Source organism: Camelus bactrianus, chromosome 8 (assembly GCF_048773025.1).
Source record: "Camelus bactrianus isolate YW-2024 breed Bactrian camel chromosome 8, ASM4877302v1, whole genome shotgun sequence".
Taxonomy (NCBI): domain Eukaryota; kingdom Metazoa; phylum Chordata; class Mammalia; order Artiodactyla; family Camelidae; genus Camelus; species Camelus bactrianus.
Window position 1 is genome coordinate 27,516,665 of NC_133546.1, and position 27,396 is coordinate 27,544,060.

At 37.3% G+C, this 27,396-nt stretch overlaps 3 protein-coding genes and 1 non-coding gene across 8 annotated transcripts; 3 read left to right on the plus strand and 1 right to left on the minus strand.

Annotated features, from left to right (window-relative positions):
• The first annotated feature begins 1,424 nt into the window (after positions 1-1,424).
• TAAR2 (trace amine associated receptor 2) lies at positions 1,425-6,003 on the plus strand. Its single transcript, XM_010965572.3, has 2 exons — positions 1,425-1,731; positions 3,861-6,003. Exons 1-2 carry the CDS (start codon positions 1,708-1,710, stop codon positions 4,854-4,856), a joined length of 1,020 nt encoding a protein of 339 aa, XP_010963874.2. The 5' UTR covers positions 1,425-1,707; the 3' UTR covers positions 4,857-6,003.
• Positions 6,004-10,498: 4,495 nt separating this feature from the next.
• On the plus strand, positions 10,499-11,612 carry LOC141578470 (trace amine-associated receptor 3). The gene has a single exon (XM_074368928.1). It carries the CDS (start codon positions 10,581-10,583, stop codon positions 11,610-11,612), a length of 1,032 nt encoding a protein of 343 aa, XP_074225029.1. The 5' UTR covers positions 10,499-10,580.
• Positions 11,613-16,230: 4,618 nt separating this feature from the next.
• On the plus strand, positions 16,231-23,948 carry LOC105077433 (trace amine-associated receptor 4-like). Of its 5 annotated transcripts, none has more exons than XM_074368346.1 (4): positions 16,231-16,543; positions 19,083-19,246; positions 22,270-22,364; positions 22,710-23,948. In XM_074368346.1, exon 4 carries the CDS (start codon positions 22,769-22,771, stop codon positions 23,810-23,812), a length of 1,044 nt encoding a protein of 347 aa, XP_074224447.1. In that variant the 5' UTR covers positions 16,231-16,543; positions 19,083-19,246; positions 22,270-22,364; positions 22,710-22,768; the 3' UTR covers positions 23,813-23,948. The 5 variants fall into 5 exon arrangements, 4 of the variants coding, with proteins under 4 accessions (XP_074224447.1, XP_074224446.1, XP_074224445.1 ...); XM_074368345.1 differs by lacking the exon at positions 22,270-22,364 and adding an exon at positions 16,771-16,924 and having other exon boundaries at positions 16,232-16,543; XM_074368344.1 differs by lacking the exon at positions 22,270-22,364 and adding an exon at positions 16,771-16,818 and having other exon boundaries at positions 16,233-16,543.
• LOC123619851 (U6 spliceosomal RNA) lies at positions 22,187-22,293 on the minus strand. Its single transcript, XR_006728591.1, has one exon. It is a non-coding gene; the product is annotated as a U6 spliceosomal RNA (small nuclear RNA).
• Positions 23,949-27,396: the final 3,448 nt, after the last annotated feature.

Below are 27,396 nucleotides of genomic sequence, written 5' to 3' on the forward strand. Positions count from 1 at the left end.
TCTTTTGGTATATTCTCTTGGGACTAAAACCAAAGATTCAGTTCTTCCAAGCTGCCACAAGATGTCACTGTTGAAAATAGACGACCACCCAGTCCAGCGATACCATTCCATCTGCAATGAGGTAGAGATAGAGATATGGGGCTATCAGGGGAGGTTACCATCTCCGAGGGCTTAGAAAGAAGAATGTGCTGGCGCTTGTTACACTTACAGTCACCGAAGAGCCCTTACCATTGAATCTTCCCCTTGGAATTAAATAGGCTGGTTCTGAAGAGTTTTCAAGGCTCACCCATACATTGTCTCTAGGCTTTGGTTTTGACTTTATAACCCATCAGTGTTCCATCTGCCCTCCCTCGTGGTCAGTCCTGCTCAGGAAAGCCCTTGTGTCCTTTCTTGCCAGCTTGCATATTAAACTGGTATATTAAGCAGGTATATATTAAGATGGTGTATTTCAGGTTATTAGATATATTGTATTTTTTTTCCTTTTGCAGGGGGGAGGTAATTAGGTTTATTTATTTATTTGGCTTTTCATTGGAGATACTGGGGATTGAACCCAGGACCTCATGCATGCTAAGCATACACTCTACCACTTGAGCTATACCCTCCCCCTAGTTTTTAAAAAACTTTTTTCTCAGGTTATTAGATATATTGTAATCACAGTGAACCTTAGAAGGGAAAAGGACCAGACTCATTCTTTTTGCTCCGTGAAGACTCTTCAGCTGGTTAAAAATAACAGTTTAAGTTCCAATCTTTCCCTGCTACTTGTCTCTCATCTATATAATTAAGTTAAATTAAAGAATGCTTAAGTAATTCCTTACAGAACCAAGAAGATTTATCCAAGATGACTTACTGTCTGCCCCACAAGGCAGAGAAGTTGCTGGTAACCTTGGAGTAGTAATGCCTTCTGCTATTGAAATAAAGTTCTACCTTCCTGGCAAGTAGTTGTGGTAATACTTGTAAAGTTTTCTTTAAACACACTTTCATAGACATTTTCTAAAAAGAATGCAAACAAAAAAGTAGCTCCGTCAACATGTGAGTAGATTTAAGCCAGTAGCAGCTGAGATTTTGGTATCATTACGTGAGTTCCTTAAAGAGACAGCAATTATGCCCCATTCCTCCAGATCTAAGAGGTTTGATGAGGTTTATTCTTTTAGTCACATTTAAATAAAAGAGAAAAGACAAAAACAATAGGTCGTAAGACCTCTTCTCAGTGACTGGAATGGGAGACAATGTGTGGACTGTGACAGTCAGATTTTCTTAAAGAGAAAGAGGGCACAAAAACATTTTCCTTCTTGGCCCACTGATCTCATCCATGTGTAACTGGATCAGGTGACTCAGGGCCACCTGAAACTCAGTGGTTTAGATTTGCTTTTACAGTAGTTTTATATTAGTGGACTTAGAGACTTCAGTGCTGGAGGTGATGAAAACTTAGGAATGCAGAGATTCCTGAGAGGATGGAGGAGTGTTTTAGGCTCATTTAACTGCTAAACTTTAAAGAGGCTTTTGTTTTTGCTTCTTCTTCTTCTTCTTCTTCTTCTTCTTCTTTTTTTTTTTTTTAATTTTTCAGACCTGATTCCCTTGAGGGTAATTGTTAAGTTATGGAACAGCGCAATGCACATAGCTCAGGTCTTCTAGTTCCATAAAAGCATTCCCACTAGTTAGAAAAGAACCAAAGAAATAAAGTTCCTCCAGCAAGGAGTTTATGTAACCATGTCATCTTCTGCAGTGCAACAGGTATGTGGACAGGGGTTAAGGGGCAGAGATCTCTGCTTTCTCTTCCTTGAGGTTTTCTTAAGAAGCAAACTGTCACCCTAATAACTCAGTAGCACTGCAGGTGGATTGGTTCTTTTTGGCGTTTTGGTTCTGTGCAGAGAGAGACGTAGGAATGCGGAAGATCGTAGGTGCAGGACTTAGTAGGAATTTGCAATAAAAGGCAGAGCTTTTAAAATATGTGAACAGGATAATGTGCTTCCTTTTGGCAGTGCAGCGTGTTTCCTGGGAAGAAGATTTAAAATCATGGAAGGGGTGATTTCTTCATAAGCAGCTTAGTGTATCATTTGCCACAAATGCTTACCTTTGTGAAACAGAGGTTTCAGAAAACTACCTGCATTGTTATGTACGATCTCATTCCTTTACTTTCTTAAGAGAAAGCTTTTCTGGTCAAATGTATTCTTGAATGTTGAATGTGGTGTTCATCCTAATCAGGAAAGAAAGAAGGAAGGAAAAAGGAGGGAGGAAGAAAGGAAGGAAGGACGGACAGACAAGGGGAAAGCCATCTCTGATAGCGCTCTTTATACATCAGGCATTGTGCTACGGCTGTTCACATGTATTATTTCACATGTTAAAATTCATTAAAGGGGGAGGGTATAGCTCAGTGGTAGAGTGCATGCTTAGCATACACAAGGTCCTGGGTTCAATCCCCAGTACTTCCTCTAAAAATAAGTAAGTAAACCTAATTACCTCCCCCTAAAAAACAAACAAAAAATTAATTAACATTTAATTTTTGGTAGAAATTGAACAACTGAAGGGAATCAATTGCTTGGGTAAAGTCTCTTAAAAGCCTTAAAAACTGGGTGCTAAAGCAGTGGAATATTTAATAGGGAAGCCAAACAAACTTAATGACAAAGTAAAAAGAAATGAGATCATACGTATCAGGAAAATCAGAAAATCCTTCTCTTTTTTGGTTGGGAGAAGATAATTAGATTTACTTATTTATTTATTTTTAGAGGAAGTACTGGGGATTGAACCCAGGACCTCAAGGACGCTAAGCATGTGCTCTACCACTTGAGCTATACACTCCCTCCCCAGAAAACTTTTATCAGTGTGTTCTGCTCTTGCAGTTTAATAGCTTTCTCCAAGAAGGTAGAAATCACTTTTATTTTAACAATTTAGTAGAAGACAGTTCAGACATAAGCTGAATGGGCAAGAAATTCACCATGTTCCAAATCTTAATTTCTGTGCTTGAACTTCTTGTGGAAACAACAGCAATGGAGACACGGCCAGACATCCTCTTTCATTCTGTTGCAATTTTTGTATCTCTATGTGCTTACATTAAGAGGTTTAAAAAAATAGAAAAAAAAATGACATTTGAAGAATACAGCTTTGACATACTGGTTTTTGCATTTAGCTTTCCACAGATAAGCCATCTGAAAGATATGACCACTGAAAGGTTTAAACTGAGGACAGCTGCCCCATCCAAGAAACATGCCAAATACACCCCGGAGGATGGTGTTGCTTAAGCAGAATTGATTCGAAAGTTTAATCCTCTTTCAAATAACCTCGGCATGAAAAAATAATTGAAGCACAGTGAAAATAATAGAGCACATGAATGAAACTGTTTTCAAATAATAACCTCCTGGTCCCACAAGGCCATAGACCCCAATCAGCAAAATCTGATTATGCGTTCCATACTCATTGAAGAATGTATTGTCCAATAGGTATCTATTCTTCCTGTGTACATAGAGAGAATCAATTATATACATTTGATAATAAATTTGTCTCTTCTTTTTCTTCTTCCTCCTTTTTCCTTCCTTCCCCCTCTTCTCCCTGCCCCTAACCTCTCCCACTTCCTCCTTCTAGTTTCAGGCCCTGGGGTACATTAAGTCCTTAATAAATGATGGTGGTGCGATTTGAATCAAGGCAAGAATAAAGTAAAAAATAATTACTTAAACTCATTAAGTTAGAAGTCTGTGACGTTGCAAATACAGGTTAAGATAAATAAGAAAGCTCCTAAGTAATATTTCAGCATAAATTATCTTCCTTATGTCTTCTCTTTCTTGAGTTTTTTTGATGAAAGTATATATGAAACAGAATATTTTGGCAATTAACTGACAAAATTCCACGTGTTTCTATTTTTTCTGAAGAAAATATTGAATTGTTCTGAATACGGAAATGGATCTTGCCCAGAAAGTGAAAGGTCGCTGGCTGCCCGAGCTGCCATGTATTCATTCATGACCGGAGCCATATTCCTCACAGTGTTTGGCAATCTGGCCATGGTCATTTCCATTTCTTACTTCAGGCAGCTTCACACACCAACCAACTTCCTCGTCCTCTCCATGGCGGTCACTGATTTCCTCCTGGGATTCACCATCATGCCGTACAGTATGATCAGATCGGTGGAGAACTGCTGGTATTTCGGGCTTATATTTTGCAAGATCCATTACAGTTTCGACCTGATGCTTAGCATAACGTCAATTTTCCATCTCTGTTCAGTGGCCGTTGATAGATTTTATGCTATCTGTTACCCTTTGTGGTATTCCACCACCATGACGATTCCAGTCATTAAACAGTTGCTACTTCTCTGCTGGTCGGTCCCCGGCGTATTTGCATTCGGGGTGGTCTTCTCGGAGGCCTACGCTGATGGTATAGAAGGCTACGCTACCTTGGTTGCTTGCTCCAGTTCCTGCCCCGTCATGTTCAACAAGCTCTGGGGGACCACCTTGTTTATGGCAGGTTTCTTCACTCCTGGGTCTGTGATGGTCGGGATTTATGGCAAAATTTTTGCAGTATCCAGAAAACATGCTCGTGCCATCAATAACTTGCCAGAGAATCGAAATAATCAAATGAGGAAAGACAAGAAAGCGGCCAAAACTTTAGGAATAGTGATGGGTGTTTTTTTATTATGTTGGTTTCCCTGTTTTTTCACCATTTTATTGGATCCCTTTTTGGACTTCTCTACTCCTGTCGTGTGGTTTGATGCTTTGACATGGCTTGGCTATTTTAACTCCACATGTAATCCCTTAATATATGGTTTCTTCTATCCCTGGTTTCGCAGAGCGCTTACGTCCATTTTGCTAGGGAAAATTTTCAGCTCACATTTCCATAATACAAATTTGTTTACTCAAAAAGAAACTGAGTAGACTTATTCTGTTTGAGTGAATAGAAGCAAAAGGACTGGAAATTAGAAGAAGGACGTTGCTTAACGTGTGTGTGTGTGCATGTGCGCGCAGGTGTGATTTTGACTACCATGGAAAATTTTTAGTTTCTAAGACCTGAAGGAAAAAGGAAACTTTCTTTTTTTATTGAAATATAGTCAGTTTACAATATTGTGCCAATTTCTGGCATACAGCATGATGTTTCAGTCATACATATACTTATATATGTTCTTACAATAACTTATAATGAAAGAGAATGTGAAAAGGAATATATGTATGTATAAGGAATCTGCTTTGAACCAAACATTCCTTCCTTTTCAGAATAATTCTTATGCCCACTACTTCTAGATAGAGAAGAAGGAAGAAAGTTAGAAAGGTAAAGAGAAGGTGGGGAAAAGCCAGGGACAGGATGTAGAGGACACACAAAACCTTTTATACTATTTGGAAGAGATCCAAACACAAGCTGAACATGAGGGTTGCGCCCACTCCCCCATCACCTCCATACACGCTTTGTGCGATATTTCCATTTACTTTTTCTCTCTCAGAGTCTGATCAGATGTATTTTGAAACATCGACCACTAAAAATTACAGGTAAAGAAATACAGCAGTAACAATTTCAAGAAGGTATGTGCTGTCAGGAATCTGTCATTTGGTAATTGAGAGTTAAGGCTTTACTAGATTTTACTGTTGTGAGATTAAACATTTTTTAAATGAAAGAGGGAATGGAAACTAACCAGACTGCACTTACATTATGGCTCATGTATCACTCGAATCATCACAGTTGGCAGTTTTCTATTTTACTTGCAGGAGAATTCCGGTCAGTGCCCTCCCTTCTTTCTCAGGCTCATTCACACTTTGTATTGCTAAGTGGTGTTCTGAGTTTTAATAAATGTAAAATACATACCCAAAAAGTTGTGTTTTTTGACTCTATCACTCCTTTTTGCTTGATTATGTATACATATACTTTTGAATAATAGAGTAGTGGGAGGAGCAAAAAAGAAGAAAACTAATATTTATGGGTGCGCCTCTGGGTACAGAAAACTTTATATTTGTTATTCAGTGACTTTTTAACTGTAAGTTAACATCCATTAACAACTTGGGAAATTAACTTAGAGGTCATCAACCAGTGGTGTGCCTAGTAAAAGTATAACACCTGGTTCTGAAAAGAAAAAAGAAAAAACCCCTGATTGTAGAATTTGATGATTTCCATTCTCTCTCTTTCTCTCTACATATATATATATATGTGTGTGTGTGTGTGCATACATATATATATATATATTTTCATTTAGCTGATTTAAAGCTAAGAATGTAATAGCAACTGGCTTTCAAAATTCCTCAAAAGTTAACCTATTCTTGCAAGTGAACATTAGGTGTTCTAGTTTACCACTGGCTGCAAATAACATTGTTAATGAAAAGCAAACTAGAATAGATGAAAATAGATAATCACATTGAGGATAAATACTGCCCAATGATGATTTAATTTTAGTTGTATATGTATATGTTTGTGGGTGTGTTTTTGTAAGTGTACTATGTCTCACTGAAATGTTTTTTGTTTCACTTCTCCATTATATTACATCAATGAACAAATTAACAATTTTTTTCCTTTTTGTGGAAAAGTTTGCTTAATTCTCCCACAATCTTAGTTCACTGCACAGATCACAATTAAACAGTGACCACTCAGCAGTCACCTTAAGTGTTAGTCTTGCCTGGCTACCCAAAGATGGGTTGGCCCGTGTTGTCCGGACCTTCTTTGGCTCTCCTATCCTCACTGGCCTGCTGATAGGTTGGTCCCACTCTGTAGCCTATAGGGTAGAGGTGGAAAAGTGCAGCTGCTTTGAAATGGTGTTCTCTTTACAGAATGATGATGTTTGTGATGGTGGTTATTGTTTATGCTGGTGCTTACAGATGAAATAAAAATTTGGCAGCCCTACGTGGGCCAAACATTTCTTGAGATATTTCTTCTCTTTTCTTACTATGTACTTTATCCTATTCATACATTAAAACACTATTTGAATAACTAAAAATTCTGCTCAGTTATTCCTCTTTCCCTGAAATGTAATTTCCCCTGTACTTTTCATGGTACTTTCAGTTTCAGAATGTGGTCATCCTGACTTGCTTCCTAGGGAAAGAGAGTGATCCAGCCTTCTATCTCCTGTCTGCCTTCCACCATTCATTCCGCCTTCATTTTCCAGAGTTAGTAATGCCTCCCTTTATGCTCAGACTTACACAGGCAGTTCCAGATGAGAAAACTGAGCCCAGAGAGATTAAGTGATTTTCCCTGGATTATAAATGTATTATAGAAGCAGGATTAGAGCTCAGCTTTCTGGACTTCTTATTCTGTGTTCTTTGTTGACCACACTAGTATTGTTTTTTCAAGATTTGTGACACTTTCATGGGCTTTTCTTCTTTTTTTTCCACTAACGATTTTGTCAAACTGGTACAAATCATTGAAGCAAAAATAAATACTTTTCTCCCATCCCAATATCTTCTCATTTCATCAGAAATCTTTTATGATTCAGACAATCATTCCTCCTTTGGATATCAGCCAACATTTAATTTAGCCACACATGTCTGTATTTTTAATATGCAGAAGTTTCAGTACCTTATCTTACTTGAATGAAGCCCAAAATTACCATGAGATTGATATGAAATTGTTATCTTTCTTTTGGGGGAAAAAAAAGGAGCTGAAAACTACCTGAGACATTAAAAATAGTCAGAATATTTCAATATCCCCCCAGGGAAGAGAGTTAAAAGGGCAGTTCCACTGGGGCTGTGCAGTTAGTTTCTCTTGGAGTTCCTGGATCTGAGTTCTCCATCCAGCTCTCCTGAGAGCAGAGGCAAACTTATATGAGTCAGATATTTCAATCTTTGACACCACACTTTCTAGAATTCTGACCTCATAACTGCAAAGCCACCAGAAGAGATTCAATGATTCACAGCTAACACTTCAAGAGAGGGAAGGTATTGAGTCAATAAAAAGAATTGGAAATGTACTATCTTTAAAAATTTTTTTTGATTTATTCTTTTCAAAATATTTGAACAGTAATAACTAAATTTTATAATGAACTGGAAATCATTACAAATAGGATGCAATAGAGAAGATAGGGGTTTTTTTTCCTAACTGAAAAATAATCACTGCGATATTTAAGAGGAAAATTTCCCATCAAAATTTGTTGGCAAGGTTTGTAAATCTTTATGTATTGGCATTTAAAAAATGTGCTTGCAAAGTCTAGAACTATGCAAGACATGGTTTAGTAAATGTAAGTTACTTATGTATTTCAATAATGCTAAAATGTACTCTCCTCTTTGATAGTATATCTAAATAAAAACTCTTGTTATATACTACTTAATTTACTGCCAGAAACTACATATTTCATTTTTGATTTTTTTCTCTTGCAAGCAGTATTTACTTAAGATATTCTGTTGCTCATGGCTCCTCAATATTATTCACTCATTGCAGATACAAAGTGTCCAAACTAAAATGCATTTTCTCTATTGCCTAGAATTGTTCTCCTGGAATTCAATAGTCATGCAAATAACATAAGTATCTTGCTAAGACGTGCATTTGGGGATGGTTCTGAGGTTTTTCATTTCCAAAAATGTTCCCAGGAGAGGATAATGTTGCTGGTCTATGGACCATACTTTAATTAGTAAGGACTGTACGGGAGAAACTATGAACACATGAAGCCATAGACTTTCTTATTGCCTAAATAGATCAGAAAGGAATTGTTGCTATTGTTATTATTATTATTATTTCCCATTATTAGATGGTAAGAGTTGGTGGGAAGTTTACGACACCAGGACCCCAAAGACCTGGATTATGTTGGTAACAGCATTTAGTATCAATGGCTCCCTCAAGACCTTTGTTATTTTATATACATGGAAGAGTTGGGAGGATGTAGTGGCAATGTGCCTTCCAAGTAATTTGGAAACTTTGAAACACCCAAAATTGTTATTGTTGACTAGGTTTCATTTGGAATGCTGTGGATTTTAGAAGAGATTTTATTAGCTACTTTCTAAACAGGACTTAACTGTTTTCTTAATATTTTAATCTTTCCCAAACCAAATGTCTCTAGTATCATGAGACAAGATGCCTATTAAGTAAGTTTCATAATGTGTTGGAATTAATTTTTTTCCACTTAATTCAACAAGCTGTTACTGCTTACCTGTCATGTACACAGCTCTGCATTGTGTTGCCAGGGTTGGATGGTTAACGGCATTTTATCTCATTAAATGTAAATTTCTCAAGAAATTTAGCTGTAAATTAAGAAAAGGTATTTTAAAAAAGTGTTGTGCTGGAAGGAGGGAAAAAAGGTGTTTGAAATAAAAGTCAGCTGTAAAATGAGGAAGTGGATCAGCCTATCTCTAAGATCTTTGGCCACCTCAATAGGCTATAATTAACTTCAATCGGGAGCACAGCATTTTTGACTCGTTTATTTGAGCTGAGTATTTACGTTGTCAGAGACTAAGGGACTGGCAGGCAGGTGAAGGAAAGGGGATTGGTCAAGCCACAGAATAGGCATTTGCAGGGTAACATAGAGACTTCTGTGGACAAAGGTGGCTGGAGTATTGTAGACTGAAGGGAGGAAAGATTACAACCAGAGTTTCCATGACAACAGATGCTGAAAAGACACATTTATCACGGGCAATTCCTTGCTCTGATGTTCTAGCCAAGACACATTTTCCTAGAGCCTTTCCCTTGTAACTACCAAAAAAAAAAAAAAAAAAAAAGGGGGGGGGGTGGAGGATGTGTGGTCTTGATAAAAGATTTATTAAATCAGTTCCTCCTGAGCCTCCTACTTCTCTGATAGTTTTAGTAAAGATTTTTCTCTTTGGTTTATTTTCAAGTAATGCTATAGTTTATAGCTAATTAAAATAAAGGTGCTTTTGGCATGGTTTTAATGTTCACTCTCCTTTCTGACCCTGCCCTCCCGCATGGAGTTTGCTCTGCCTGTTCTGTGGGTGAATTTCCTGTCAATTAACATGTTTTTCCTGCTCCCAGCTGCTTTTAAGAATACAGTGTTTTCAAGATACTATCTCTGCCCTTTGCCAACTACCTTGTGGTTTTGCAAAGCTTACTTATGAACTATGATTCCATTATTTGGAATAAATCAGTTGTGTACATGCCAGAAACTATTTTTGATGTCATTAATGTATAAACTACTATAGATAGTTATAAAGTAGATTTATAGAAAAAACTTTTTCTTCTGTTTATCTTAGTTTTCAATGCTACCTTTGAATATAGTTTGCTTATTGTCATCCCTGAAGTGGTTTCCAAGTGGACTTTGTTATTGTAGCCTTTAAATATTAAATTATGGTCTATATTAGATATTAGAGAATTAGCTAGAAAAGATCCAATATCATAAATTTTCATAAATTTCAAACTTTTGCTTAGCTTTCCTATTTTATTACATGGTCATTTATACTTTTATAAGTTGATACTAGTTCAAATTTTGAAATTACTCATGAAATTGTACTTTGTCTATATTTATCAAGTTTAATTGAAAATTAACACAAGTCTGAGGGGAGGCTATAGCTCAGGAGTAGAATGATATAATTTTAAATATTTAAATACATTATGATTGAATTACTAATAGGTGATGTTAACTTTATTGTACTCTCAGAAGCTGAAATTTACTGGAATCATTTTAAGAAGAGAAGAAACACCGACTCATCTTCCTAGAGAGGAATTTAAAGTGATAAAACACCATGGATCTAACTTATATTCCTGGAAACTTGTCCAGTTGTCCCAAATTTGGAAATAAATCCTGTCCTCCCACCAGCCGCCATTTTCATGTCCGAGTGATAATGTACTCAATTATGACCGGGGCCATGTTTATCACTGTCTTTGGAAACTTGGTTATAATAATTTCCATATCACATTTCAAACAGCTTCACTCTCCCACAAATTTTCTGATCCTCTCCCTGGCAACCACTGACTTCCTGCTTGGTTTGGTCATCATGCCATACAGCATGGTGCGATCGGTAGAGAGCTGCTGGTATTTTGGGGATGGCTTTTGTAAATTCCACACAAGCTTTGACATGATGCTAAGCCTGACCTCCATTTTCCACCTCTGTTCCATTGCTGTTGATCGATTTTACGCTGTGTGTTACCCTCTACACTACATGACCACAATGACCCCCTCCATGATAAAGCGGCTGCTGGCATTTTGCTGGTCCGCCCCTGCTCTTTTCTCTTTCAGTTTAGTTCTATCCAAGGCCAATGTTTCTGGTATGCGAAGCTATGAGATTCTCGTTGCTTGCTTCAATTTCTGTGCACTTACTTTCAACAAATTTTGGGGGACAATATTGTTCACTACATGTTTCTTTACTCCTGGCTCCATTATGGTTGGTATTTATGGCAAAATCTTTGTCATTTCCAAACGACATGCTAGAGTTATCAGCAACATGCCTGAAAACACAAAGGAGGAAGTGAAAAAAAATTTGTCTAAAAAAAAGGACCGGAAGGCAGCTAAGACCCTGGGTATAGTAATGGGGGTGTTTCTAGCTTGCTGGTTGCCCTGTTTTCTTGCTGTTTTGATCGACCCATATCTAGACTACTCCACTCCCATATTAGTACTTGATCTTTTAGTGTGGCTTGGGTACTTCAACTCTACCTGCAACCCCCTCATTCATGGCTTTTTTTATCCATGGTTTCGGAAAGCTCTTAAATACATAGTGTCAGGGAAAATATTTAGCTCCCATTCAGAAAGTGTGAATCTGTTTCCTGAAGCACATTAATAAAAAAGCCATTACAAAAGTGAATAGAGTATTGAAAATGAGACATTATTTTTACTGAAGCACATTTTTAATTTTAATGAAATATTATTGGTTTACAATGTGTTCATTTCTGGTGTGCAGCATAGTGATTCAGAGATTATATATATATATTCCTTTTCATAGTCTTTTTCATTATAGGCTACTACAAGGTATTGAATGTAGTTCCCTGTGCTATACAGTGGACCTTGTTGTTTATTTTATATATAGTAGTTTGTATCTCAGACTTCTAATTTATTCCTTCCCCATTCTTTCCCCTTTGGTAACCATAGTTTGTTTTCTATGTCTGTGAGTCTGTTTCTGTTTTATAAATAAGTTCATTTGTGTCTTTTTTTTTTAGATTCCACATAAAAGTGATATCATATGATATTTTTCTTTCTCTTTCTGGCTCACTTCACTTAGTATGACAATCTTCAGATGCCTCCATGTTACCACAAATTGCACTGTTTTATTCTTTTCCATGGCTGAGTAGTATTCCATTGATGGAAAATGTTCTTATCTAACTCCCAGGCTTAAATCTGAGTAGTATTCATATATATATATGTACCTATATATATGTATCACACCTTCTTTATCTAATCATTTATCACTGGACATTTAGATTGCTTTCATATTTAGCTATTGTAAATAGTGTTGCTGTGAGCATGAGGGCACATGTATCTTTTCAAATTAGAGTTCCCTCTGGATATATGCCCAGGAGTGGGATTGCTAGATCATAGGGTAAGTCTATTTTCAGTTTTTTAAGGAATTTCCATACTGTTTTCCATGATGACTGCACCAAACTTTAGTTTGATGAAACACATATCTTACATCCCCAGGTCACTGAAAATATTATTCTATTACATTTTGGTAATCTAGGTAAGTGTTCTGTAACCTGCAGAAGAGCTACATTCATTATCTTTGATCAACCAACCAACCAACCAACCAATCAATCATTTATTAATTGTGAACTCTGTATGTAATCAATAATCACCTCTGACAAGTGGGGAAATGTACAAAAGAATCATAACATGTAGTTCAGAATAGATTGGCCTTGATTTACACACATGAGACAATTAAAGACCAATAAAAGAATAAAGAAAATAAAGTGATAATGATTTTATTTCCTGTCTGGTTTCACTTTAGGGATTCAGAAAAGGGAAGATCACCGGGACCTGAGGTACCATAGAGGAAGTATGACATAAGGTTGATTTTTACTCTCAACTAGCCATCCACCTTATCATGTGACTTGGGAGAATTATTAACCATCGTTGTGTAAATTATTCAGTTGTTCCCTGGCACCTTGAAGCTCACTGCGAAGAGCTGCTCATAGGAGAAGCAGTTGATTACAAATCACCCCATGCAATTTCAGCTTTTATCCTTGTGACTTTTCACTTTGTGGTTTATATTTGAAATGACTTCCTGTGTCTTCTGTCTCTTATTTTCTTAACCTGCCTGATATGTCTACACCATCAACCAGCAATCATAAGGCCTCTCATTGTACTTGTTTAACAATTTTCTCTGAGTGTTGCCCTAGGGCCCAGCCAAATAAATTTCATCCATATCACATCGATGATTTAAGTCAGGTTATTAACATTTGGTGAAAATCCGTCCAGTGGTTTTTCTATAAAGCACTAAGAGATAAACAGAAACTTTCATTTATTTAATAGGTTGGAAAGCACATGACTACATGTGACAATTTTGTCCACATCCCCTGATACCTGGGATAACGTTATGGGAAGGAGAAGAGGGGGAATGGAAGGAAAGTAGACTGTTCCTGAATCCAGCTTCAGCCTTGGGGCTATTTTTGAATAGGAAAATTTAATTTTGGCTTTTTTCTGTCTCTCTTCTAAGCCCTGCTCTCCACATTCCCTGAGTAGTCCTGAATCCAACTATAATTTAATAATATAGTTTACTAATACAGGCTTAACTTGTGTCCTGAAGCATAATGTGATTCAGTAGGGACTGCCTCCCTCACCATTCTTACAGTTTTCTTTCCCTGTACTTGTTCATAGAGAAGCAAATGTGCATAGTAAGTGAGATATTTTCATATTTACCAAAGAATGTTCACGAATTCAATCTGACTGCTGGTCTTGAAGTGAACATTTTAGGCTGCATCTGGGAAGAGACATTAGATTGTGAGACGCACAGCCAGGATCCTTCTTCCTGAGAGTCTCACAAGATCGTGGACGTCACCCAATCATGCCTCTCTCTTCACAGATGAGGACATTAAAACTGACTTGCCACACTTCAGTAGTGACAGACACTTCATGTCCATTGATTCCTTTGCCAATTTTGGCGTCCTCTGAGTTCCTGCCTTTAAAATTCTCATTTGTTTCTCTACTTCTGAACTATTTCTTTATTCTAAAAACTTGGTGGTGTGGATGTGTGTGTGTGTATACGTGTGTGTTAAGAGAAAAAATAATTCATGACACTTGTTAAAGACTGTAAGGCAGACTTTATTCAAAGGAAGCTACTACAATGGGTTTTATAGTGGGGGAGCGAGATTGTTACCAAACTCAGGTTCAGCTGCTTGCCACTCAAAAGCCAATATTTAAGACACAAGTGTTGGTTGGAAAGGAAAGGTTGCTTTATTCAGGAGGCTGGAAACTTGGGGAGAAGATGGACTCAAGTCCCAAAGAACCAACTCCCAACTGTCAATCAGGGGTGGGAGGCTGCGTGTAGAACAGCACGGTCACCTTTGACAATCATCTTGAAATTGGCCATGTGGCAGTATGATGAGCATCATCTTGATTGTTTTAAGTACAGTTAATCCTCAACTCCTGGGTCAGATTTTTTCCCACTTCCTTGAGGCCAGTTCTTGGAATTGTGTAAGATGTTGCAGTTTATGTCATGGCTATAGTCTAGTCATCATGTAGTTAACTTTTTCCACCTGGCTGGGGTTTCAGTATCTGCAAAACAGCTCAAAGGATATGGCTCAGAATATTATCCATAGCCCTTGAGGAGGAATCAAAGATCCTTGACTTTGCTTAACAGCAAAACTATTATTATTTTGTTTTATTAGACTATTTTCCTTTGCTTCTGCATTTTCTCAGTACTCTGGTTAAATTTATTCTTTGGTTAAAATTCTACAGACAAAAGACAGGTGGAGGACATAGTGGGGGTCTGTCCTGGGAAGACACCCTAGCATCCTGCTCAGTCACAAGGTTGCACTCAACTCCAACAAGGTCAAGTGGGGATTTATACCCAAGGAACTGGGTTGGAGGTAGTGGATGGAAAATTACTAAGAGGAAATATCAGGGTCAAGGAGGATTTTTGCTAGACTGACTCATCAGAATTCTTGCTGAGGACAGGCTAGAGTGATAAGATATTGAGGCTGGTCAGATACCAAGGGTAGGGGATTTTTGCTAAACTGACTTAGCACGATTCTAGCTCAGTCTGGATTCTACTAGGGCCAAGAGTGAAGTCCAAGTCTGATCTAGTCAAGCAGAGGGACCAAAGGAGCCTGATTAAAATTTGGTCAAAGGAGAGAGACTTTGTCCTGTGTATGTCTGTGTGTGTGTGTGATGCCTCTCACAGAAGCACCATTAGGGTATTCAAAGTGGAGAGGGAGCAGTTTAGGAAAGGCCAGCTTCAATATGTGAGATTTTAGCAGGTGGTTATTAGACTAAAGATATACATCTATCTAAATACAAATGGGATAATCTGTTTGAATAGACTTAACCAGCTAGCTGCATGAAACATATAGCTGTAAGGCTACAGGAAAATTTTCTCTATTCACTGAGATAGATATTGAGCACTCAGCAAGGGATATAAATATTTAGTTGGAATTCATCCTTAACATGCCTCCCCTCCCACCCATGGTAGCTAGTGATCTGGCTTCCTGCTTCAGAGCTTTCCAACCCACTCTGCACAGTTGCCTAAAGTTGACACTTTCCTCTTAAAAATCTTACGTGGTCTCTAAGCTAGATCCCTTGGGTTTTTCCTAGACTTCCCCACTCCCTCTGGGCAGGAAGCACAAATTAGGACTAGGATTAAGGTGCTCTCTTACCCTGAGGTGTCTGATAGATGACATTTTATCAATGGGAAGCACCTGCAGGAGATCCACAGACAGAAGGAGGATAAAATCAGGGTATTTAACCCGGGCAACTGTCACCCAGCCAGACTTGGGACTTCTAGCCCTCACTCAATAAAGCCAACCTACTGACTGACACGAGACAGTGGTGAAGGAAAGTGCAGCATTTATTGCAGGGCACCAAGCAAGGAGTCCAGACAGCTAATGCTCTAAAGGCCTTAATTCCCTGATGGCGTTTAGGAAAGGTTTCTGAAGACAGAGGTGAAGGAGAGGGGTTGTGGGGTATATGATTAGCTATGGACATTCTTCTGATTGGTTGATGGTGAGGTAATCAGGAAGCAACGTCATCAGCCTTCTGGTTCTGACCTGCCTGTGGTCTGAGTGCTTCTGGGCAGCATACAGTTAAATTTTTCCACCTGGTGGTGGTTTTAGTATCCACAAAACAGCTCAAAGGACTTGGCTCAGATTATTATCTATAGCCCTTGAGGAAGAACTAAAGGTCCTTGACTTTGTTTAATGGTTAAACTGGTATTATTGTTTGTCTTGCTTGACTGTTGTCCTTTGTTTCTGCATTTTCTTACTTCTGTGATTAAGTTTATTCTTTGGAACGTGGGGAAGCCTAGGAGGCTAAAGTTTTTCTACAGACAAAAGGCAGGCAGAAGACATGGGGTGGGGGAGGTCTGTCCCAGGAAAGCCCTAGAGAGTCCTGCTCCATTACACAACCTCTCTGCCAGATTGCCCTGGGGCTGGCTGTGTCCTCCAGGAAAGGCCATGTGGAGTCCCTCTGCATACAGCCATCCTCTGAGACTCCTGTGACCACGCTCTTCCTCTGTCACTCTGGGTCCAGCCAAGGTGGACTCTTCGCTATTGCTGCCTCTAGGTACTACTCTGTTTCTTGCTGATTTCCTTAAACACTGCCCACATCTTTGTAAATTGTTCTTTTATCAAGCTCTCCTCAATCACCCAGGCTGATGGTGCCATCTGTTTCCTGCCAGACGCATGGCAAATATAGCTTTTCATTGCTCTGAGATAAAATTTAAAAATTCTCCCCAAAAAATTTCAAGTCGGTAAGCCCAACTTGGCCTTTCTTTGTATTTTTACATTTAGTCACTCCTCTGGGGTCTACCCTCCTTTGAAGGAATTATTGGCCCCCCGGTAAGTCATTCTTCTCATTTGTCCTACCTGGGAGCTACTCACCCTCCTCCTCGACTTGGCAAACTTCTTTTAATTTTGAAGATCGGTCATCAGTTCAAGATTTCTGGTATCCTTTTTTGTATATAAAAAAGATTATTTGTGGTAATTTTGGCTTTTAGAATTAATATTTCATTTATAAAATAATATTGAAAAACCTAGCTCTTTTTTGGAAAATCTTATTTAACTTACAACTTTTATTGAACTCATAATTTATAAAATTTGTTTCATTTATAAACAGAATATGTTATTCTATACTTAGTAACTTTTAACAACATCTTTAAGGGGTGATTAAAGCCTAGGTAATTGAATTCCCTTAATATTTTATTTGTCTTTATCAAATTAAAATTTCAAGTTCCTTTTTTGATAATTTAATTGTCAGACGAATACATAAAACCTTCCCTAGTACTTAAATAACTCTTGTAAATTTAATCACTAGTGTATGTCTTAGAGATTCTTTCCATATCAGGGAACATAATTTTTCAAAACTGATATTTCAAAAAGTCTGCAGAATGTTCCATTATTTGGAAGTATCATAATTAATTTAATAGATCCCTACTATTTCTGAGTTTCGCCATAACAAATCATGTCGCAATAAATATCCATGTCAGTACACACTTACTCATGCGAGTATATCAGTAAATATTTAGCTGCTTTTGAAATTTATTTTACTGCATCTCAATGATTACAGCATGCCACTTTTTGTGACTGAATACTGTGCATGGTTACTGATGCATTCCCAGAGAGACAGAGCACAGAACACAGTGTTAAATGAGAATTAAACACTGTTCTCTAGAAATCTGAGTCCTTGTAGAAGAAAATGAAACATATGGACAGATGAATGTATATTTTGCTAGGCTTTTGATCATGAAAGAATAATATACCTAACCTAAACTTTCTGAATTTGCTGTTTAATTTAGTCTATTTATTATTTAGTGTATAAGAAAAATCCTATTAAAAACATCAAGTGTTTGGGTTTATAAGTACCTGTTGGTCTGGTGTGTTTTCTTTTTAAAAAAAAAAAAACTTAGTTCTATATTTACTTGATTCTTTTACCTTTATTTAGTTCTATATTACTTCATTCTTATTTCTTTTATTTACTTTATTCTTATTTATACTTTATTCTATATAATTTACTCATCTTGGGGGACTGCAACTGGGAGTGGTACGTTAATGCCAAGGAGAGAACCTGTCTTCGTAATGTCAAAGGCATGCACTTGTTTTTCCTTTTGCAAATTAAGTTCCTATGTTTAGTAATGATTAAGTCCTGGTATTCCAAAAGTCAGTTTGTCAGGTCAGAAGCTCAGAAGCAGGGATTATCTGCATGCTAAATAATTTCATTTAGCCTAACACCATTGAAGCATTTGAGTTCTTGCCTGGAGCTGAGCCTGGGCAAACTCCAAAAGCCATTAATAGATCTTAAGTCCTCCAATATCTCTTAAAACAATTTCCTGAGTTAACTTCTTTTTGTTAAAATAATTTTCCTTTTCTTTTTCCTGACTGAACCCTGATTGTTGCAGTCAAAATTTATAAAAAAATATACTACAGAATTATTAGTTCTCTATCTGGGAAGAAGTTTGGAAAGAGTTTTGGAAACCCAGATGAGCATGTAAAGATAACAGTATTTTTTAACCTCTCCCATTCACCAAGGCTCTTTTCATTTCATGAAGAAAATCCTCAGAGTCTGTAAAGCTAATTTTTACCAGTTAATTTAAATATAGATAATTTGATTCTATTTTTATAAACATGTAAGCTTTGATGCTCTCCAAACATTGGGCGATTGAATATAATGATTTTGTAGCCTTGATGGATGATAAAACTATCAATGTAAACTACTTGAAGCTTAGTGTTTGGAACTATGGCGCCCTAATGGATATACCTTCCCCTAGGGATCATGAAGATACCCTCGTGGTGATGGAAGTTTTCACTTTTCACTTGGTTGTTCTGAAACATGGTTCTTACTGCTTCTTGTTTGGACTAGGGAAATCATAGACTTAGAGCACTACAATGTGAATGTATTTCACTGACTTGTGCGTGCCAGCAAAAGATATAAATGAATCAAATTTTCACAGGAATTAAAGAACTCACTGTCTGAAAGTATCTAGTATTTGGTAATAAGTGGAGGGAGCATTTGTTGTATTTAACTAATTTTCTCCTTTCCTCCTCCATCCCATCTTTCCACCTCCCTCTTTCATTTTTTTTTTTTTTTTTCATTCTTCCCCAATTAGGCCTTGTGTGAGGCTAGTCCACATTGTCCCTTGGAAGTCATGGGGACGATAGCACAAAATGGATTCATTCTCCCAGAGCCAATTCTCCGATGACTTGGTGTAACCTTTTTGCTGACAGCACACTGAAATTGCTAAAGAACACATTTGTCAAAAGCAGGACACAGGTAATAAACCTCAGGAGAATATTTTTTATATAAATACTGATGACAGCACAGCCTGCCATGAGCTTCCAATGAGCACTCAGGCCTAAATTCCTTTTCTGGGGGGTAAGGGGAATCAGCAGAGAAGAGCAGAGAAGAGAGTGGTGAAGCAAATGCTTGCTTTCATGGTAAGAAACCTTGGCACAACAGATGTCACCTTTCAATGATTTTTAGCTCCAAATTACCAAATTAGCCAAACAAATTCTGGTAAGCTAAATGAGAATCTATTAAGAGAGGGAAAAAGATCAGATTGATTGATTGATTGATTCATTTATTTATTTCATATTGAAAAGAACCAAACTGAAAATCCTGATCCATAAAAATAAATCTGGATCACTTAAAAAAAATCACTGAAATTCTGAAGAGGCAATGATAGAAAGACCCACAGCAGATCTTTCTTACATCTAATTCACAAAGAACCTCTCCTACCTACGAAATTATTGCATAAGTGAGATAAATCAAAGCAAGATAAAAATCATTGCTTTTAGAGGAATCATTGTTTTTGGAGTGTCTGACCTGTGTAAATCCAGTAAGAGGAGAAAAATCATGCATGATTAAGCAAGTATAATCAGCTCTTTCCTAATTTTTTCTACTTTATTTGTAACATATTATTGAGCTTGTCAGCTATTTTCCTTCTTACTGGAGGGAAACACATATACATTTATAGAATTTGAAGCTTTTAATATTTGAGGAAAATTATTATACAATTCTTTTTTCATTTTTTCCTTGAAATGCTGAAGAACTTTTACATTTTTAAAATTGTTATTTCAGACTCCTCATGTCTGTTTCCCTATTCTGTAATTTTTTTTCCCTGAAGAACTAAATTTGAGCTAAAAAATAATGCAATTTTTGCTCCTCTCCAGAATTGACAGCAAATGTTTCTTTTTACCTCCTAGCAAAAATAATTAACAATTTTAATTAACAATTTTCTATGCTTTCATTAGGTCATTGTTTGCAGTGTTGTCATTAATTTGGTCCTTTGTTGAAATGTTATTGATAAAAAGAAAAAAAAAAAAGGCAAAACAACAATGTCCCATGACAAAAGCAAGATGTCACAGAGGTTTTAACTTAATTTTATTAAAAAAATTTTTGTGTCATTTTTGGAGGCGAATCTTCAAAGGAAAGGGATCTCTCTTCTGCTAAGTTTTTAAATAACAAACAAAACCTCAAGTGCATTTAATTTCATGACAATTTCCTTTTTTAACAAAGCAGTGGACCAGCAACCATCTATGCATTTGCCTACTTGTTTTTGTAATTTTTGGCTAAGAGTTTAAGATAAGGGCTTAAAAGTACTATTATCTCCAATATCACCTTAACAAATCACCCACATAATAACTTTTGAAATAAATATGTGTCTTATTCTATTGTTTTGTCTTAATCTAATACTTAAATGTTTAAATAGTTCTCTAATATTTATAATCATTCATCAGAAACATGAGATAATACAATTAATTTCTAGTAGCTGTTTCATACTATGAGTTCCAAAAAAATAAAAATAAATAAATAAAATTCTCTTTACACATCTAGGAAGTTAAATTATATCAATCCTTTCAGGGATTAGGTTTTCAAAAGTAAAACTTAAGACTCGAGAAATTATACCATGAAGTACTGAAGAGTATAGTGTTTTGTATTAGGAATGCTGTGTCTTCAGATGTATAGTGATAAACGTATAAGTTATTTTGTGGTTATTGTGAACTATCTTTCAAGATAATTTTTAAAAGAATTAAAGAAAAAAATTTTAATTCACAAAAGTAAAGAAGATAAAAAGCTAGTAAAGTTAATTTACTAAAGGAGGTGATTAGGTATTTTAAATTTCTTTATATTCAGTATTTTATTGCTTAGGAACTGAAGTGGTAAGTAATCAAATAATTTGTGCAGTGTGTTCCAACATTGATAGTCTGCAGTTTACAAAGCAGTTAAGTCTTTGTCCCTCTTACGTTTTACTTTTTATGTTTTGGTTTCTCAAGTCCATCTTAATTGTGTAATATTTGATTGGTACAATTAAAATGTATCTTAAGAAAAATACTAATGTGAGAAATTAAATCACGATATCCAAAGCAAATAAAGTGTACCATAATATTAAGGTTTCAAATAATGCATATTGAGAAAAATTGCTGAGCTGTAGTAGCAGATACTGTAAATATTATTTTCAAAGTTACATGTATTCTCATTAATATCTTTTCTGAGTAAATCTAGTGAGGACGTGCTTGTAGGCTCATTTTCCTAGTGGACAAGTGAGTTTGAATTTCTTCTCAGGCCAAATTCCATTGTCCAAACTGGCCTTAGATCCCACTAATGCTAGTCATTGGTCCTCAGAGTTACACATCCAGTTCTGGCCCTGGAAAAACAAATCAAACCCATGTCATACTCTGGGTGAGTCAGTTCCATTATTTACACATTTTAAGGACAACAACATAAATTATAAGAAGTGACAGCTTAAACAACGAGCAGGCCTATAGGTCAGCTTTGTTACCAATGTGACACTTGAAGTCTGTGGATAAGACAACCTCAACCTGAATTTGAGTTCATGACTGAACGTGGCTGCCAAATGAAAGGAGACAATCTGCAAGATTTACAGAATCTATTAGAGATATTTCCTCTTTCCTGAGATTATTCCTTTATAATATTGTAGACTTTAGCATATTTTTAGTTTATCATATATTGCTCTAAATTCTAAAAACTATATTGTTCACATTGAAGAGAAAAACGTTTCCTTAATTGAAGAGTATGTATTAAGTGGCAGGATCCAAAGCATCTGCAAATATCCACAAAAGAAACTAAAAAACAAAAGCACAGTCTTAGAAGAAGCACAGTCTTTAGATCACAATTACTGTTAAAGCTGAACATTAAATAATAGTTTCCCAGGCCCTGGTAATTCTTGAGGGACTTTTACTTTTTTTTTAAAAAAATATGGAACACTTCACGAATTTGCGTGTCATCCTTGTGCAGGAGCCATGCTAATCTTCTTTGTATCGGTCCAATTTTAGTATATGTGCTGCCGAAGCAAGCACTTGAGGGACTTTTATCCAGCAAATTGATGAATGAAAGTGGAACACGGAAAATTCTTGATTCAGAATCCTAAGTAAGTGTTACATATTAGTACAATCAGAACATGCACTTACTTGGATTACTTAGATGGTTTTAACTGGGTTACTTAGATGCTGGGTGACAACATGCACTCAATTGTCTTTAGTCCCTTCCTAGCAAAGATGGTTTTTAGACTAACAGAATTGGCATCTCCCAAGAGCCCATGAGAATTGCAGACTCTCAGCCCCCCACCCCAGAATTAGAATCTGTATTTTGAAAAGATCAGCAGTGCTCAGGGTCAGTAGGGAACTCAACCTGGGATTGAAAATGCAGTTAGCTGGGCACTCTGAAAAGTTGCACAGCCCATGATTTTTATTGTTTCTTCCTCTTTCTTTCACAGGGAAGGGAAGGAACATAGTACTTTTGTAAAAGAATCACAGTACCCACAAGACACAAACAATGAATTCACTGGACCTTTGGAACCCCCCAGAAGTACAATTTTGCTTTGCTCTGGTTAACAATTCATGCCCTAGAAACGTGAGGTCTGGGCTGAGTGTCTGTGCCATGTATGTTGTCATGACTGGTGCCATAGTGATGACCATGCTGGGCAACCTGGTTGTGATCATTTCCGTCGCCCACTTCAAGCAGCTCCACTCTCCGACCAACTTCCTGATCCTTTCTATGGCCACCACTGACTTCCTGCTGAGCTGTGTGGTCATGCCCTTCAGTATGATCAGGTCCATTGAGTCCTGCTGGTACTTTGGAGATCTCTTTTGCAAAGTCCACAGCTGCTGTGACATCATGCTCTGTACCACTTCCATCTTCCACCTCTGCTTCATCTCGGTGGACCGCTACTATGCTGTTTGTGACCCTTTACATTATATCACCAAAATTACCATGCCTGTCATAAGGGTCTTTCTGTTCATCAGTTGGTCTATTCCAATCATTTTTGCCTTTGGCCTGGTATTCTCAGAATTAAACATAATTGGTGCAGAAGACTTTGTTGCAGCCACTGATTGCACAGGCTTGTGTGTGTTGATATTTGACAAGCTCTGGGGGGTTCTGGCCTCCTTTATAGCCTTTTTTCTCCCTGGGATGGTAATGGTAGGGATTTACATACATATTTACACAGTAGCCAGGAAGCACACTAAGCAAATTGGCATGGGGTCTATGGTGGAACAGATTGTGTCAGAAAACAAAATGAAGATATCATCCAAAAAAGAAAGCAAGGCCACCAAGACTTTAAGCATAGTCATGGGAGTATTTGTGTTGTGCTGGCTGCCCTTTTTTGTCTTGACAATCACAGACCCTTTCATTAATTTTACAACTCCCGAAGATTTGTACAATGTCTTTCTCTGGTTGGGTTATTTCAATTCCACTTTCAATCCCATTATATATGGTATGTTTTACCCTTGGTTTCGCAAGGCATTGAGGATGATTGTCTCAGGAATGATCTTCTGCCCTGACTCTTCCACTCTAAGCCTATTTCCTGCATGTGCTTAGCAACACTCTCCATTTTCTAAAATCCCTTCCTGCTAGGGAAACTTGGGTGCTTCTTCCTCAGAAATGTAAGGCCATGGGTTGACTAGATACAGATATTGTTTCAGTTGGTGTAATAGACACCTAAATAGAATCAATAGCTCTAGACTTCTGGGCATGCCCGAATTACCAAAGTGATCAGTTGCTGGACTTTTGGGGAAGGCACCTCCAGTAAAAAGAAACTCTCTCCCAAGTCTTACTAATTCCTGAATTTTAAAATTTAGAGATTTAGAATTTCTTTCCGTTGGCATAAGTCAGATGGGGACCTTCTCTTCTTCTTGTAAACAACAGAAGAGGAGACACAGTTGGTCTTCACACTCATGAGAGCACACAGAGTTTGTCTAACTATTTCCTGAGATTACTGGGGTGCGGGGAGAGCTTGAGAACACTGGGATCCTCAATATGGAGCATGTGAATGACTTGGAAAGGGAGAAGGAAGCAGGCATTTGTAGTTACTTCCAAGTTTATCAATTCTGATTTAAACCTCTTTACAAAAAGAACTAATGTGAGCTTTGCAATAGTTTGATAAAATTGGACTGTCATTAAATGGGAAAAGTGGATAAAGATAAAGTTTAGGAATGTATTCTTTTTTCTCTCAATATATACTTGTGATCTATGTATACATGTGGCTTGCATGTACACATACAGGTGCTATGTCCATCTCTTGGCTTTGTGTGTGCACATACTAATTATTCACCAAGATTAAGCTTCATTCACAAACTGAAGTCCTTTCCCTTCCCCTATGCTTTGGATAATGTTTATTGTCTCAGTGATTGTCTCTTCTCTGTTTCCGTTTGCCTTTCTCTTCCTTCTACTACCCCACAAACCTATTTCACCAAATTTTGTCCTTTACAGTCTTCTTTTCATCCTTCACAACATTACTCTGTCTCTATAACCCAGTTGCCCTCAACCAGGGACGGTTTTGCACCTTGAGTGCATTTGGCAATGTCTGGAGATATTTTTGGTTGTCACAACCAGGGAGGGAGTACTACTGACATTTAGAGGGTAGAGGGAAGGGGTGCTGCCACACATCCTACAATGCACAGAACAGCCCCACAACAAAGAGTTATCTGGCCCCAAACTTCAAGAGTGCCATGGTTGAGAAACCCTGCTCTAATCTTACCTAGCCTCACAGCTCTAATTGCGTCTTCTATTTAGATTTCTCTCAAATATATTAATTTTCAGCCCTATCATTTTTCACAAATTTGAGTTACGCATTTCTTATTATCATTAGAGTGTCTTTTTGGATGCCCCAACAAGATCTCACACTCAACACATGCAGCACCTTCCTTCTATGCCCACCCCATCGCCCCAAACCTATCTCTTCTGCCTCCTGCTTTGTACAGGGGTCGAGTGTGCTCAAATGTGCTGGTTCCTTGTCTAGAGTATAAACTTCTTGTGTCCAAGACTATGTCTTTATACTATTCATGGTTCCTTTCCTGTAAAAATCTCTGGACACATTTACTGGATAACTAAAACATAGAAACTTTGAGGACAATGGGAGAGAGTTACTCAAATTCACAGAAATAAACAATGATAAAACAAAGGATACTGAACAGAGCAGGGCTCCTTCTCTTAGGAGGGAAGATGAAGAAAAAAGCTTACTTATAAAGAAAAAATTGAACTGAATTTAATTCTTGTTCTAATGGGCTTTGGTTGTATGTGCACGATGTTGTGCTGGGAAACCTGGGGACAGGGTCAGCAGAGGCACATAGTGGAAAGTGACTCATCAACTCAGAAACATTGCAACATTCAGACTGCAGCTTTCATGCTCATATAGTGAAATTTCTGAGGATAGAAATTAGGTCTCGCCTTTCCTAATGCTTCAATAGTGCATGTGCTTTATGGAAAGGTTTGGTGGGGTAGACATACTGTTCACTAATACATATACTGACAGATTGGGACTTTTTAAATGTAAATCATTAATAGAAGGACTCTTCCAGCCCAAATAGAACATCTTCACAAACCTGAAATCTATTTACACGTGGCTAGAGCAATTTATTTATCAACTTTAGCCTATTTTTCGCAGAAAGTAAGGTTGTTTTTCATAACAATAACCGCAAGGCACTGATATGCTGCAGAGAGAAGCTTGTTCCCATTAGCATGGGTTTTAGTGTTAAGTGTATTCTACTGTAGTAATTCTTATAGTAATATCAGAATATTTGGTTAACCAAACCCTCTCCATTCCCTGTGCTGGCCAAATAACACTACACCTCTGCGTAGGACAGCTAATCCTGAGGTTTCTAATGTTCATATACATAAATCCTACATGCTTTTATGAAACTTTTTTGCTTTTTTTGAATCCACCCTTGCTCCATCTATCTACTGGGAAACTATCATTACTTTAAAACACCTCTAATAACATCATTATTCAGTTAGGAATTAATCCCCAACACCCTCTTGATCTATGTTTTCTGTTGAACCTTTAAAACTTCCCAAGGTCAGTATTTGGAATTGGATAATTTGAATATGGCATATTTAGTTTCTGAGATGTTTCAGTAAATTACTGTTATCACAGGACAGTATTTGAAATCAAAACTGGGTTTTAAGATCTTATCATAGTACTGATTTATTCTCTTCTGATGACAGTAATTTAATCCTGTAGGGGATTTCCTCTGCCCTTAATCCTGAACAATACTTTTGACTACCTTATAAATATGTCCCTTACTCTTATTTTGCATTAGTAAAACACAACCACTTTGAGGAAAGCCACATAAATGCTGCATTGATGACTCAGGATGTAAGGAGGAAAATTTAAAAGATCCGAAATCCAGTTACTGTTGCTCCTTCTGGTTATGTAACTGGAATGTATATCTGAAAGTCAATAGAAGAGGAGATAAAAGGCCGAACTTTGGAAGGTTAACAGAGGGTCTGGACTAGATATCCATTCACACTCTGGTCTGCCCGACACAGTTTACTATGTGTCAGGAACTGCTCTTAGCACCTTACGAACTTTAGCTCACTAATCTTCACAACAAAATCGTAATGTAGGTATTGCATTACATTTAATTAATAGATGAGAAAATTGGGCACAGAAGGGCTGGGTTAAACTCAGACATAGGAGTCACATAACTAGAAACAGTTGTTATAAAATTCTCCACTTCTACATATATTTGGATTGTATATTGCTTTTCAGTTTTGATATTATATGTCCCAGAACCCAAACCTTTTTTTGAGGGTTTCCTTCTTCAGGTCTTATTTTAGTTGTAAGACATTTGTCCTTATTTTTCACAGATTCTTGGGCAAATTAGATTCTGACGCATAGACTCCCTAGCTGATTGCACCTGGATTATGGCTTGTAGGCTAAAGGGTGTCATGGTACATGGTAATGCAGGATTCTTCCTTGTCTTATTAAATTCTGGAGTGAGAAATCTATCTGTACACATGTAGACTTGATACAAAGCAAGTTCCAGCAGTTACCACTGGGTTCAGCCCCGGCTTTGCAGAGAAGGGGGGCGGTACATGCCTGCCAAACTCCTTCCTTCTTTGTGATCTGCCCACCTTCTACAGACCCTGCTGGCTGATGTCATCTGTTTTTACCTTCAGAA

What these genes read in the sequence shown, in the direction of transcription:
- TAAR2 (XM_010965572.3), top strand. Translation starts at nt 1,708, where the DNA reads ATGTCATCTTCTGCAGTGCAACAG. An exon ending in CATCTTCTGCAGTGCAACAG is followed by an intron (nt 1,732 to 3,860) that starts GTATGTGGACAG and finishes TTTTTTCTGAAG; the next exon opens with AAAATATTGAATTGTTCTGA.
- LOC141578470 (XM_074368928.1), top strand. Translation starts at nt 10,581, where the DNA reads ATGGATCTAACTTATATTCCTGGAAACTTGTCCAGTTGTCCCAAATTT.
- LOC105077433 (XM_074368346.1), top strand. Translation starts at nt 22,769, where the DNA reads ATGAATTCACTGGACCTTTGGAACCCCCCAGAAGTACAATTTTGCTTT.